This window comes from Larimichthys crocea, chromosome XV (assembly GCF_000972845.2).
Source record: "Larimichthys crocea isolate SSNF chromosome XV, L_crocea_2.0, whole genome shotgun sequence".
Taxonomy (NCBI): Eukaryota; Metazoa; Chordata; class Actinopteri; family Sciaenidae; genus Larimichthys; species Larimichthys crocea.
This window is the reverse complement of record NC_040025.1, coordinates 16996725-17011402: the sequence shown is the minus strand read 5'-3', so window position 1 is coordinate 17011402 and position 14678 is coordinate 16996725. Positions and strand designations below refer to the sequence as shown.

General features: G+C 40.8%; 1 protein-coding gene across 10 annotated transcripts in view; it reads left to right on the top strand.

Moving 5' to 3' along the window:
• The window catches only part of scn8aa (sodium channel, voltage gated, type VIII, alpha subunit a), a 43782-nt gene extending 29698 nt beyond the window's left edge, over positions 1–14084 (top strand). For all 10 annotated transcript variants that reach the window (XM_010748318.3, XM_019259268.2, XM_027288415.1 and 7 more), the window contains 7 exons: positions 1770–1892; positions 6737–7021; positions 7396–7449; positions 7829–7966; positions 8068–8172; positions 8284–8554; positions 8664–14084. In XM_010748318.3, the coding sequence (XP_010746620.1) occupies positions 1770–1892; positions 6737–7021; positions 7396–7449; positions 7829–7966; positions 8068–8172; positions 8284–8554; positions 8664–9823 (2136 nt within the window). In that variant the 3' untranslated portion in view covers positions 9824–14084. The remainder of the gene's footprint in view (positions 1–1769; positions 1893–6736; positions 7022–7395; positions 7450–7828; positions 7967–8067; positions 8173–8283; positions 8555–8663) is intronic.
• The last annotated feature ends 594 nt before the right edge of the window (positions 14085–14678 follow it).

Genomic DNA, 14678 nt, shown 5'->3' with positions numbered 1-14678 from the left:
TTTGAACATTGTCCAACATTCACACGTACAGTAAGAAGCCTGAATCCATACTGCCATCTTCTTCTGCTGTTCTTTTCATAGTTTTTATGCATTACATCTTTAAATGTTTGAAAAGTTTGTCTCCTTTAATCTCTCTTGATAATTAACGGCATCAGTCAAAATGAAGATTTTGCCTGTTACAAACCTCCCTCCGTGACTTTGGTAAGCTTTGGATGTTGTGTACTTCTTGCGGTGAGTTTGACCGGTTGGTGTCGGTGGCTGGTTGGAGGTGCTTTCACATGTGTTCACTGTTGATATTTTTCCTTATTTGTAAGGAACTGGTACACCTCCTGTTTCAGTCCTTCCAGCATCCAGACCGGGGAAAATTGCAAAATAAAAAGACTTCTTAGGATGCAATCCCTCTGATCATGTACTAAATCTCTCTCTGTTTCACTGAATTTATAAGACTTGTAGCTTAATTCTAGTAGAGCTGCCCACTCATTAATTTTGCATCTAGAATAATCTACATTCAGCCAAAGAATCCTTCTTTACGTAGCTTCCCTGTGCAGCAGACAGTGTGTCCGTCTTAGTGCACTTGCAGTGGCTTCATCAAGGCTAAGTCATTCCTGCACTTCTCACCACCCCTCAAAGAACATTAGTGCAGCTTATTGACCACACTCCCCATCGTCTATTTAGTCCTTTGTTAACATTACAGCACTCTCTATGTGTTCATCTTAAATCAGATATTTGGCCCAGCGCTATAGTGGATTAAAACCATAACTCAGGCAACGCTTACCCTAAATTTCTGTACATTTACGTTGTTGCTGTGAATGACTGTGTGTACAGTTTTAATAATACACTATGAAGCGTTCTTTGGCTGCAGCAATGCCTTGGTGGCTGCTGTCGGATGTGGAGAGGGGCTGCACCAGTTTCTTTGAGGTTGTGTGCTGTTATTGTTAACCGTTGTTAACTGTGTGTAACTCGACAGTACTCTGTGTATTTTTGTCCTTTCAGTGCCATCCAGTGCTAATAACTATATCCGATTTGCCCTTAACCTCCATCCCTGTTTCTTGTGCGTGGTTCATGTGACTGTGGCTCTCCTATTTGACTCTAAATGCTGTGTGATTTGATGTCTGAGATAGACAAAAATGGCAAAATGACACACTTGTACATGTTTACTTGTATTCTTTCTCTTAGGTTCCGTTAGTTTGTCTGTCTTAAATTATATGGGATTTTATGCCTCAGCCCAAGAGCGACATGGAGAGACAATGTTAGAGGGGCAAGGGTAAGGCTCTCAAGTCTGTTGGGTTTTTATCAGCTTCTACAGGTTAGCCTCTCTCCTTCCCTCCCTCCCCAACTCCTCTTCCTCTGCTCTGCCCAGTCCCTTTGCTTGTATCTTTACTAAATCATGTAGCACTCTTTTCTGCCTAATTTACCCTCTATATGAGTCTTATGTCTCTATCTCCTCTCTTTCTCTCTCAACCACAAATTTCTTTGCAGGTACAAAGGACTTTTCACATCTCGTCAACTGCCCCCAAATAACAGACAAACAATCCCTATGGCCTACTGCTACTAAAAATACTACGCACATAAAGCCTATACTAAACATTGACCTTCTCTCTCAGTGTATATGCATGTATAAATGCAATATTATACATGCATATACATGCATAGATTTATGTGTGTATGTCAAGCAACTCTCCGTCTATGCCAGGGCCGTCTCTCTTCCCTAGTGAATATTCTCACTTCTAACAGTTTGGAACCTCTTTTGCTTCTCTGTTTTTGTGTAGGTGTCTATAGTCAGCCTTGTAGCTAATGCGCTGGGCTACTCCGATCTAGGGCCCATTAAATCACTCAGGACACTAAGGGCCTTGAGACCCCTCAGAGCCTTGTCACGTTTTGAAGGGATGAGGGTAAGATCCAAAGCTAAGCAGCTGATCCTTCCGCATGCCCATTCAACAGTTTAAAGCATGCTAGAACTGATCTAAAAACAAACTAAGAGGGCAAAAAAAACTCCAAAATATTTGGGGGATTGTTTTTAAAACCAGGAAATGAAAGCCAAGAAGTCACCTTTCCATGCGCAATCCTGTACCATGCCTTTGTTAGAGCGAAAGAACAAGTCATGATGCAGCTGGGAGACTGAGTAAAGTAACAGTAAAGTTATATTGCAGCAGAACAAAATGCATTACAATTGAATTTTTTTAAACAAACAAACAAAAATCTACATACAAATTGATTGGTTTCATACAAAAAAAAATTTGCAAAGAGCAACAGAACTATTTTTCACAAAGCTGCCTCATCACATAAGTGACAAACTAGAAATTCTGATTACTTCATCATACTTTGTTTCTTCTTGATTGGCCAAAGTGAATGTGAAATTGGTCAAAGCTAACCAAACTTACATGCCATCTCATAGAGCATTCAGATCAACTATTAGCTCTTCATTTGGCCTGATTCTCAACCACTGCTTTTAATTGAGAACCCCCCTCCCCTCCACATGCCCTGCCCTGCTCCCATAAACCCCCTTCCCCCCACCCCCCTTCCCCAGCTCACACCATCCCTCAATGCATCTGGCATCGAGAACAACCAGCAGGAACCAGGTAGCTGCAGGACACCAAAACCACTGCCCAACCAGTCACACCAAAACTCTGCATGCAGGACGGCTGCCAAACAACCACACAGAGGAATCTGTCACATTTGTAAACCACTTTCCACGACAGTACCTCTGGTTGTTTCAGCCGTCTCTTCCTAAAACACACGGATCTAATTGGTCGTCCCTGTGACTGGTGGTAGCAATAGGTTGCACCTGGTTGTTGTCACCCGTAGTCCCTCCTGTCTCTTCCTCTTTCTTTCTCTCTAACTCTCTTTTTTTTTACTACTCACTACTCTTGGACTGGTTGCATTGTCTTCTAGTTTGAGCTTCTCTTCACCTCAGTCCCTTCCCACCACCTTCTCCTCCTCCTCCTCCTCAGCCCCACATGTGCAGCACTGTGCAACCCCCCCTCTTCTTCTGCAACCCCTTTATCCCCCATTAGTCCACTACTCACTCCACCTCGTCCCGGTTCGGCTGGGCCGGACCGCTGGAGGGTCACCACACTCTCTCCTGCTTGTCCAGGATCTTTCTGCATCAGGGACTGAGACAGAAACCACACACTCACAGTGTTGTGGCTTTGGGAGGACAATATTTGTTAAGCTTCTGCCAGTGTCAGCACTTTAAGTCGTACCATCTGACCGACTGACCTGCTAACAGTCCATTCTGGTGGCAGGTTTTTACTGTAAATTTTAAATATTATAAACATTGCCCATACCAAATAGTTTAAAATCCTTTTTAGTGCCTTCCTTTGGGAATGCAGGCAGAAGCTTAGCAAATATGCTAGGCTGCCATTTCACACAAGGCATTACTGCTGTCATATCATAGCACCACATACTGTAGTGCATACAGCAGGCCCTGGCTTCCTGTTGCCTTCCACTCCCACAGGAAGTGAACTGGGAGGCAACAACAGGCCCAGTTAAACTCTGAATTTTGAGTTCTGGGTCTGGGTGGGTGGTGGCCCATAGGTTGACTAGCACTACAGCGTTCGGACAACACTCTCAACCCTAGACAGACAATGTGTCGCTCCTCTTTAGCACGTCCCAAAAATGACAGACCCGCACAAGAAGAAGGCCTGTGCAATTATCTAGTGGGTGGATTGATAAATTAATCGTGAAGCCTCATTCATACTAGATATCCAGCGACTAAAATGTGATGCCGTTGCACATGAGCTGACATCAATGTTTTTAGGCCCTGGATAGGCTTTATGGATGTTATCATGAATGTTTCACTGAAATTTTATAGGCATAATTGTTACTTTTGGGATGGGAAATAGACCTGTCAATACGATTATGTCATTTTTGGGGTTGGAAATCATGGCACATTTGCTTTAATAGAGTGTATTAATGCCAATACCAGTGCCCCTTTGAATGAGCTCATTCACTGGGTGTATGTGGTAAGGGAGGTGAGGGTGGCCCAGTAATGCAAAGGGAAACAAACAGAGGAATATGATCCTGCTGTATCAATTTCTTTTACAATAATGTCTTTGTTCATCAATTGAATTACCATTTTGTTTGAACTGAAAACAGAAAATTTGAGGTCAAAGCAATAAATAAATGAATAGGGAAGTACATGAATGGAGAGATGACACCGTATGAAAGAGATTCTGGAGAGTTGGAACGTTGAGAACTTTTATATCCCGGCTGGTTGAGTGTTACAGCACGACGCATCGCAGAGGCCGACACAAATCAACAGCGCCAAGTGAGCAGTGCAGCTTCAATTGGACACATTGCACTGCTTAACATGCAATGATTACGGGCTGTTCTGAACATGTACTTTGCTCTCTCTTTCTCTAAATGCTGCTTTGTAATCTCAATCTACTTTTTTGAGCAATGCATTGTACAGGAATGACAACATCTTTACCCCAGTTTCAGTCAATCCCCTTTTTTCACCCCTTCTCCTGACGAACCTACTGAAGTTTAAGTTACATTGACAATGCTTTTGCCAGCTATTAAAGGTATTCATCACCATGGGGCCTTTGGATATAACCTCTGAACCCCCAATCACTTTAATTGCCTGTCTTTCACCAGGCCAAGACATATTCCAGTTGGTGTCTCAGCTCAGCCATATTGTGCTGTAGACATCCATACAAACCATGTAAATATCAGAATGGCTCGTCAGACGCACAAGCAAGCAAAGCTTCAGCCATTATCTCTTAAGCCGCTATCTCTCTATCCACATTTCTCTATTTATTTATTTATTTATTTGAGCGGTTCTTGAGATTGCACAATGCCATGTAACACGCATGTACTATAACTGCCGATGCACATTCTGCATTTTTGAAAGCCATTTTCCCTCTTTCTGAGAATGCTTTCCACACAGCATGGCCTAATTCTTTTTTTAAACACTGAGTTTTTTGAAAGCGGTTTAATTGTTTCTCAGACCGAGCGACCAAGAGTCATTCTCTCAGCGAGTGCTATGGCAACACTGACGGGAAAAGACCAAAAACTATTATATGCATTTGTATTTTAAAAAACATCATCCTAAATGCCATTTCCTTTTAGGATTCTACTTTTGATGACACAATATTTTAACAGTGTGTCCTCTGTACATGTGAAATTTATGATTGTACGCTCAAGGTCGTGTACACGCTGAGAGAATCCTGCTCTAGAGCTCTTCCCTGTCTGTTTGTAATGAGGAGGGAATATGGCTCCACAAAACGAGTCTGCCAAAGACATGCATGCTCAGCTGTCTGCCTGAGAGCTGCTGGTCGGCCTGCCTAACACTGGTAGTGAGCGGTTCACTATGTGCTGAGCTTATGACTGGCTATGATAAATCTCAGGGAAATCAGATTAGACTGGTAGACAGGCCTAGATTTTGGGGTGGTGGGAATTATTATAGATTTCTTGTTGCTGCTATCATACTTTATTGTTTGAATTATTTATGGAAAAGGGCAAGAAAGATTAAGAATATTGACTGTCTAAGGTTGGGGTGGTAAGAGTGGACACTTCATAGTGGTATGGCAAACACAATTTTTTTACTGAAGTTATACTCGCGTTATGAAGTAAATATGTAGAAACTATACATAGAAACTATTATAAACTGTATTTCTCAGGACACTGTTAAATGCTCCCATTAATATTTTATTTATTTAATGAATACACTGTTGCCCATAAAGTTTGAATGATTTTGTTTTCAGACACATTCCTCCTCTTTTTATTCATATTTATACACATATCAGGTCAATTGTGGTTTAATTTTAAGTTTTCAGATCAAAAATAAATCACATTTCATGAGAAGAGCTAAAATATTCCAACTTTATGGGCAACAGTGAATATGTAAAGATGAAATAATAACAGGAGCATTTACACGTTTACATTTAAGTGATAACGCTTTAGAAAGCAACCACTGGGAAGATGTGTGTGAGTTTAATTGATAAATATGTGTGTGCCTGTAACCTTATTAGAAATATTAGGATCAATTATGTTAGATTAAGGGTACAGTTGCTACAATAATTTACAATACACAAGCTCACAATATCATTTTTTTTCTTATATGATATATAGAAACATCATTTTATATTTTCTACAACACTATATTAGTTTAGTACCACATTATGTGTCAACCTTCATGATGCGCACAATAATATTACTCATACTCACATATTACTCTATCATGTATAAAACATAAATTAGCCTATGTTGTACAAGTGGCTGCAAACACAAAGTCATAAAATGTCCTCAGATTAATTCATGTTTTATATAAAAAGTTTATAAATTGTACACTTTACATCATAAACATGTGATTCCTATAGATTTTTTATATTGGTACGTGTGTGTGTGTGCGTGTGTGTGTGTGTGTGTCTGTGTATGTGTATCCCTTAAGCAGTCCTAGCCACATGCTTCAACAGATCAAAGAGCATCTCAGAGTCACATTAGTGCTGCTCTAATTAGAACGGGACTGATACAGATCTCCTTCCCATTAATTCCTCACACTTATGTACATCACAGTGGTGCGCAGTGCTTATTTTTCAGCTCCATTAAATCTTAATAGGACTGAACTGCTGCTCTTAACACCACCTGTAACAACATGTCGAATAGCTTTTTTAAGTCGTTAGTGTAACGCCATAACAGTATGTAGTGTCTTGTTGGAGGGGTTGAATGACTTCGCTATGTTTGTTTCCTGGTTCTCACTCTGTCATATCCTGTCTTCCTTGGTCTGGTCTAGGTGGTAGTCAACGCCTTGGTGGGTGCCATCCCTTCCATTATGAATGTGTTGCTGGTTTGCCTCATCTTTTGGCTGATTTTCAGTATTATGGGGGTCAACTTGTTTGCGGGCAAGTACTACTACTGTTTCAATGAGACATCAGAGGAATACTTTCCTGTCGACGTGGTCAACAACAAGACCCAGTGTGTGGCCCTCATGCATCAAAACTTTACTGAGGTCAGGTGGAAGAACGTCAAGATCAACTTTGACAATGTGGGCGCCGGCTACCTGGCCCTGCTGCAAGTGGTGAGAGTGTCACTCCTCCTCTTCCTCCTCTTCTTTCTTTCTGACTCAATTTCTTGTTCCTTGTTTCTTTTCTCATTTTCTTATGCATTTTTTCTTTTTTTCTTTCTGTGCATCACCTGAGGCTTTGTTGTTCCTTCAAACTCCATTTGCTTTCACAGTACTCTGAGGCTGTACTAGGAATATTCATTTGTATATTGTGTGTTTTTCCATGTCCTTTTTTTCATCTACTTGTTTCTTTCTATGAACAAGCTGTACCACAGGACATGCATCACTTTCGGTTTGAGTTTCTAGTTTTAAATTTAGTTCTCTGTTCTCTGTATATTATTTGTTTGTGGTTTCTACACATATATTTAATCATGTCTATCTTTTGAAAGGCCACATTCAAAGGCTGGATGGACATTATGTATGCAGCTGTGGATTCCAGAGAGGTATATTAATTGCTTCTTCAGTGAATATTGTAATATTTATCTATCACACTGTATGCCAGATTGTGAACAAGCAGGCTTTAAATAAAAAGCTTGACATCTTCCTGCAATATCTTTGCAAGTTTCATTGAACGCTAAGTGTAAAGCTACTGTAAGCAGCAACTTTTTTGTACAGACTGAAAACGCAGGTGTAATTAATGAACTAGAAGTCCTTGTAGATACAAGTCCTTGTGTCTTTGTGCTTATCCAAGTAAGCCAACAATTAGTGGTTAGCATCATATTTACCATATAGATATGAGCGTGGTGGAGTGTATTTCCCAAAATGTATTTCTTTAAGTTGTCTTAATAAAACACTACCATCAACATTGTGCCTCCCTCCAAGGTGGAAGACCAGCCCGACTATGAAGTCAACATCTACATGTACATCTACTTTGTCGTTTTCATCATATTTGGCTCCTTCTTCACCCTCAACCTCTTCATTGGTGTGATCATTGACAACTTCAACCAGCAGAAGAAAAAGATAAGACTGTTCTTTTTCCTTATCCGCTGTTTTGCCTCAAGAATTTAAATTTTTAAAGTGTTGGGATTGGATTATGACCAAATCTGTGTTTATCCCTTTACTTTGGAGGTCAGGATATCTTCATGACAGAGGAACAAAAAAAGTACTACAATGCCATGAAAAAACTGGGGTCTAAAAAGCCACAAAAACCTATTCCTCGACCGCAGGTATGCATTTTCTTGGTGGTTACTCCTTCTACTCCTTCCAAGTGTTAAGATTATTCAATATATGAGTTCCCAATAAAACTCAGTTTCATTTCCCTCTGTGTGTCCTTGTAGAACAAGATCCAGGGCATGGTGTTTGACTTTGTAACGCAGCAAGTCTTTGACATCTCCATCATGATACTCATCTGCCTAAACATGGTCACCATGATGGTGGAAACAGATGACCAGTCCGATGAAACGGAGAACGTCCTCTACTGGGTTAACTTCATCTTTATTGTAGTCTTCACCACAGAGTTCCTGTTGAAGCTCTTTGCCCTTCGCCACTATTACTTCACCAATGGCTGGAATATCTTTGACGTGGTGGTAGTCATCTTGTCTATTGTCGGTAAGTAAGGTGGAAGACATGGAGCAATAAGGGAGCAACTTGATAATGTCATCTCTAGAAGTCTCTAATGATATTCTCTTCCATTCTTCTCCCCTTTACTTTCTCTCAGGCATGTTTCTGGCTGACCTTATTGAGAAGTACTTTGTGTCACCAACCCTGTTTAGGGTGATCAGGTTAGCTCGTATTGGCCGTATTCTCCGTTTGATCAAAGGAGCAAAGGGTATCCGGACTTTACTCTTTGCTCTGATGATGTCACTGCCAGCCCTGTTCAACATTGGCCTACTCCTCTTCCTGGTGATGTTCATCTTCTCCATCTTTGGCATGTCTAACTTTGGCTACGTAAAACACGGAGCAGGCATTGACGACTTGTACAACTTTGAGACCTTTGGCAACAGCATGATCATTCTGTTCATGATCACCACGTCGGCTGGATGGGATGGCTTACTGCTTCCGATCCTCAACTATCCACCAGACTGCGACCCGAGTTTGGAAAACCCTGGTACATCTGTGAAGGGCGACTGTGGTAACCCCTCAGTGGGAATCTTCTTTTTTGTCATGTACATCATCATTTCTTTCCTCATTGTGGTCAACATGTACATTGCCATCATCCTGGAGAACTTCAGTGTGGCCACAGAGGAAAGTGCTGATCCACTCAGTGAGGACGACTTTGAGACCTTCTACGAGATCTGGGAGAAGTTTGACCCCACCGCCTCTCAGTTCATTACGTTTGCCAAGCTGTCCGACTTTGCTGACGCACTAGAGCACCCACTTCGTGTGCCAAAGCCCAACACTATAGAACTAATTGCCATGGACATGCCCATGGTGAGCGGCGATCGCATTCACTGCCTGGACATCCTGTTTGCCTTCACAAAGCGAGTGCTGGGTGACAGTGGTGAGTTAGACATGCTGAGGCAACAGATGGAGGAGCGTTTTGTGGCAGCCAACCCCTCCAAAGTGTCGTATGAACCCATCACCACCACTCTTCGTCGCAAACAGGAGGACGTCTCTGCCAGAATTATCCAGAATGCCTACCGCGCCCACCTCATCAAGCGCGGCATCATCTTCAAGCGGCACACTTTTACTAACAATAAGCTTGAGAATGGTGGGACCAACCAAGAGAAGAAGGAGAGCACACCATCCACGGCCTCTCTCCCCTCTTACGACAGCGTGACCAAACCTGACAAGGAGAAGCAGGATGACAACAAGGAGGAATGGGCCAGGAAAGAGAAGGACAAAAACCAAAAAGACGAGTGGGAATCCAAGTGTTAGGGCTCAGTGACTCTTGAAAATCCAATAAAACACAGTGAGATGAGACTCTGAGCCCAAACCCAACAAATGTAGAAAAAGTGATCATTTGCAAGTAAGAAAAAAAACAAAAACAAAAACATACAAAAAAAATGTTTACAGACTCAAATACTACTGAGGCAATGTGGTTTCTTATGTCGTAAAAGACAGCTGAACCAAACACAATCAGTTTACCACGGAACTTTGCTGCATAGTGACCAAGTTCATAAAAATGAGGAACAAATGCAAAATGAAAAACAGTGACTCACAGTGTGCTGGCCAATGACACACATTTCTTTGGGGACCAAATGCCAAGGCACAGAAATCTCTGCTAGATGATCGGAGAATTGCAAAATCCCTGCCACCACCGAGTGTGGACCCCCCGCAGCAAAGCTCCAATGCTACGGGACTGCATCATAGAGATCCCACTAGAACTGTTTTAGCAGTCTTAAGGAGGGTCCATAATGCCGCGTTTACCATCTTTATGAAGAAGAAAACAATAATCAACCAAGCAAGTTTAGCTAGGAAGGAAACACTAGCAAGGGAGGGGGAAACCCAGAACCGTAGACAAAGATTTTTTTTGTTTGTTTGTGCTGAGTGTACTTGCATCTTTACATTATTTGAGCAGCAAAAAAAGATAACATTTAGCCCATGTCACTAGTCTATTCATTTCCTCTTTGTTATACTGACATTGAAAAAGACATTTTCTACATGGGCTTTCACACTGACCAGTAGGAGTCATTAGTCATTGTTTTGACTTGGGCTGAAGGAGACTTGCTCAGACCGAGTTCCAGATAAATAATTATTGTGCTCGTTCAATGCATAGAAATGACTTGCATGAAGGCATGTTTTGATCAGGAATCATGCATGAGTAATCATAGTCCACAAGACACTAATTCTCAGACCACTGCAGTGGCTTGACTATAGTTTGAGGCTGTCCACTGGGGAAATTAACTATACCTGGAAAAAGAAGATTTTGGATAATGATATATAGAATATTGGGGGAATGATAGTCGTATGATCCTGCCCTTCACTAGTTTTTCTTTTTTTCAACTGACAGATCTTTTAATTAAAGCCCTCCATTAAAATTTCAGGTGAATGAAGGATGTAAGCACTCAGAGGCAAAGTCTCGGGTCAGCCAACAACGCAAACTAGAAAATGTTTTTTTGCTGCTCTGAATGTTAGTAATATAGAAAGAGTACGGAGTGTGTGATTATTAGGAAGGAGGATATCCTCACGTTGAGGATGCACAGATTTGGAGGTGCCATGGCAATTGTCCTGAGCCAAATCTGGGGCTTACATTTCTTTGTTTACTTACATCCATCATACAGTCACTTTCCTTACTTACCTGTGGTCCCTGTTACAGCAACAAAAGCAGGTGATGTTTCCTGCCAAGGAATCCATATCTGGCATCAGTAAGGGTCTGGTGTGCTCAAATGTCAATAGGTCTCCATTCTACTGCTGTAATTCCTGGAGAAGGGACCAAAATATGTTTTATTTTGGTTTGATACTCTGTTTTGTTGTTTTGTTTTGGGCTAGTGGAACTGAAAAATGCATTTAGGTAGATATATTAAACAGTACCCTTACTGATTAATTCATTTCAAATTCCTCTTTTGTACTCTGTTAGACCCACTTCAGAATTGTCCCCGTGAGTGATGTCTTAGTTAGTGCTTTTTGGACAATTTAAGTTGCCAGCTTTAGAAAAAAAAAAGGAAGCCTTGAAGTCCTTCTCTGGTGTCCTTGTGATGCAATCATTCTCAGAAAAGGCTTTGATCAGTGAGCGTGACACTGACCATCTGAACCAGCAGAGTTAGCAGAGAATTATCACAAGGACATGCCTTGTCGTGCCTAGCATGTATGAAAGGTGGATGGCCATGAAGAGCTTTTGGTTTTGGACTGTAGAATCAAATGGATTTTGTCTGGTGTTTCAGGGAGGTGGATGGGTGATAAAATATCTCGGGAATAACGTGGACCAATAAAAAGGTAGAGCTCCTCCCTCCCTTCAGGGTTTTAGACTGACTGCCATGAGAACAAGAGAGAAATAGAAGAACAGAAAGAGAGTAGTGCTTTGGTCTGAGTCAGAGTGCTGAAAGTCCCATGTTTGTCAGTGTATCATTGTGCTTTTGTGGGACCTCTTAAAACACTGTGTGGTTTTGGACCCAGGCTCGCACCATCTTTTCACATACAGTACTTGCAGGCGTTGAAATACTGTCACTCGCTTCAAAAATAATTAGCCAGAGATGGAGGTAAAAAACGCAAACACTTGACGAGATAAAACATCAGCAGGCCTCACATTGACGCAGCTATGTTGTATAATAAGCTTTGTGGGTGTTTTTCATATAAAAAAAAAAAACCTGAGGCTTTGTCAAGTGGTAGACAAGACACAACTGCCTACTTAGGTGTTCCTGCCAATTTTTTTTCTACACAGGAGTGATGGTCCTATTTATAAACAGATGACTGGACATAAATCTGGCATCTATCGTCGCACCACTAATGCCATTTGGTGTGTTTAACACTGCCTGTACCAGAACCCCCTGTCTGTAACAATAACTGAGGTCTGTTTACAATATGAGGTCTCCGAATCAGTTTGGCTGCTGCACACTGAAACCAAATACATTCCCAATGAGAACCACAGGAGGAGGAGGAGGAGTGAGTAATGTCATCCAATTTACCCATGTTCATCTTGGATGTAATGTTTTAGAATGATACATTCACACTTGAAAAAAAGGAGAAAAAAAAACAAACAAAAAAACAAGCAAAAAAAAACAAAAAAAAAAGATAAAAAGAAAACACAAAAACATATATATGTACAGTGCAGGCTATGATGTAAATGGCACAATCGCTGAAAAAGAACGAACTTTTTGAGAGAAACTATAAATATTGTATTATATTATTTTATTTTATCGGCATGCTTTGTTGTGTTTTTTGTAAATATGAAATTTTAAAAATGTTACTACTAATAATCAAAAAATGAATAATAACAATAATATAGAATGGCTTCCAGCTATGCCCTTTGTCACATTTGTTACCTTTTGGATTTTTTGAGACACTTTTCACTTTGTTGACGGAAATTGAATGAAATATAGATATTATATAATACAAAAGATAAATACATGTATACATATATGTCTATATGTATATACATAAAACAGAAGAACACTGTTTGTCACATTTGATTTATGTGCAACACGTTCAGTGGATGTCTAAAAACTGGTTGTTTCCAGCACCCTTCTATGTTGGGGAATAGCTCATGTGCGATGTTACTGGAGCTGCTTGCCATGGATTGTAGCCTGATCATGATGAAAGGATAATGTTACCAGCACATTTTTCACTTACTGTCATATCTCTCACCTTCACTGAGTATACAGGACACACCCACAGTCACGGATACACAAAAACACACAGGTGACTCTCCTCACTGCCCACCAACTTTACCAGTGATCACTTCCCTGAGGACATCAGCTGGTGTGACTGACTGCCTCTTATACCCTGAGACGATACCCAGCCCGGGGTCTTTCTTTTTGTTACCATACCCACACATCAGTGCCATTACAGCTCAACATGCATACAATCATGTACTTGCTTCTCACCCTCACATTTCTTTTGTTGAAATGGTTTGATTCTCATGTTCCACTCAATGGCATGTGCCTTTTTTCTGCTTTTTCTGCGAATTTGGATGTCGATGCCACACTGAAAAAAAACAAAACAAATCAAAACAGAAAATATGTTTCCAAACTGTGGAGGGTGGGGATTAAGGGGTGAGCACAACATTAATCAGGGATGTTGAGTCAGAAATACTGCCAGAGGATCATCCAGACACCCCACTTCATCTTAATATTCAACAGTGTGTGATGTTAACAGAAAAACAGCTAACTCAAAAATGTCCTGTTCTTAGTGCTATGTGTGTCACCCACTTGGCTTGTGAAAAAGCAGCTTGCCTTCTATATTTCTGTTTTATTTCTTCAATATTTCTGTTTCCATCTGAAATTTATTTTTGTATCAATATTTGATTATAGGAGTCATTCTTTTTTTAGCATGGTTTATTATGGGCGTTTTTTTCTTTTTTGCTGAAAAAAAAAGTGCTTTTCAAACTGTTGTTATCATTTGACACCGTGATAAAAGAGGATATACAGTACAATATGATGGTGTGTTGCACAACCACTTGGACTCTTGGTAAGAATATATGAAAGATTGTCTTCATTTGAGCACGAACCTTTTTATTACCAATAAAGCAGCCTTCCAGTTACAAGGTGTGTGTTGTTGTTTTTTTTTATAAAAACTAACTAAAGATATTTGTTTGAAAGATAACTCGTGTGGACTGACATCGCAGAGCCTCCTTCTTATTTCAGCTTCATTGTGTCCACTTATTCACCATTTTCTGCAGATTATTTTACTTTTATGTGTGCTCTATGTGTATGCAAGTGGACTACAAAGCATCCTGTGAAATGGAGCTGTGGTAACAGGGTCGTGAAAGGAGGCCTTTCAAATGTAATGGACTTATTGAATTTGTTAAGAGCCCCATGTTAACATCCCCCCTCACAGGCAGACGATGGACTATAGCACCATTATTATGCAGTCCATCTGTACTGTGATCCTCTTGTTTGTGGTCTACCATAAAGTAAATAACCTAAAGGTATGACACAGTCATCAGCCCCATAACCTCCACAACCTCAGGAGAAAGGCTGAAGTAGCCATATGTTGGAGAATATTGATTTGTTTGTGCTCCTCTCGTTGGGGGATGAGGAGGAGGAGGTAAGAAAGCCTTTTTGGAGAGTGGGTGGAATTGTATGTAAATGATGCATGGAGTTGTCCTCAGACAGTGTAGGCACTGAATGGATGG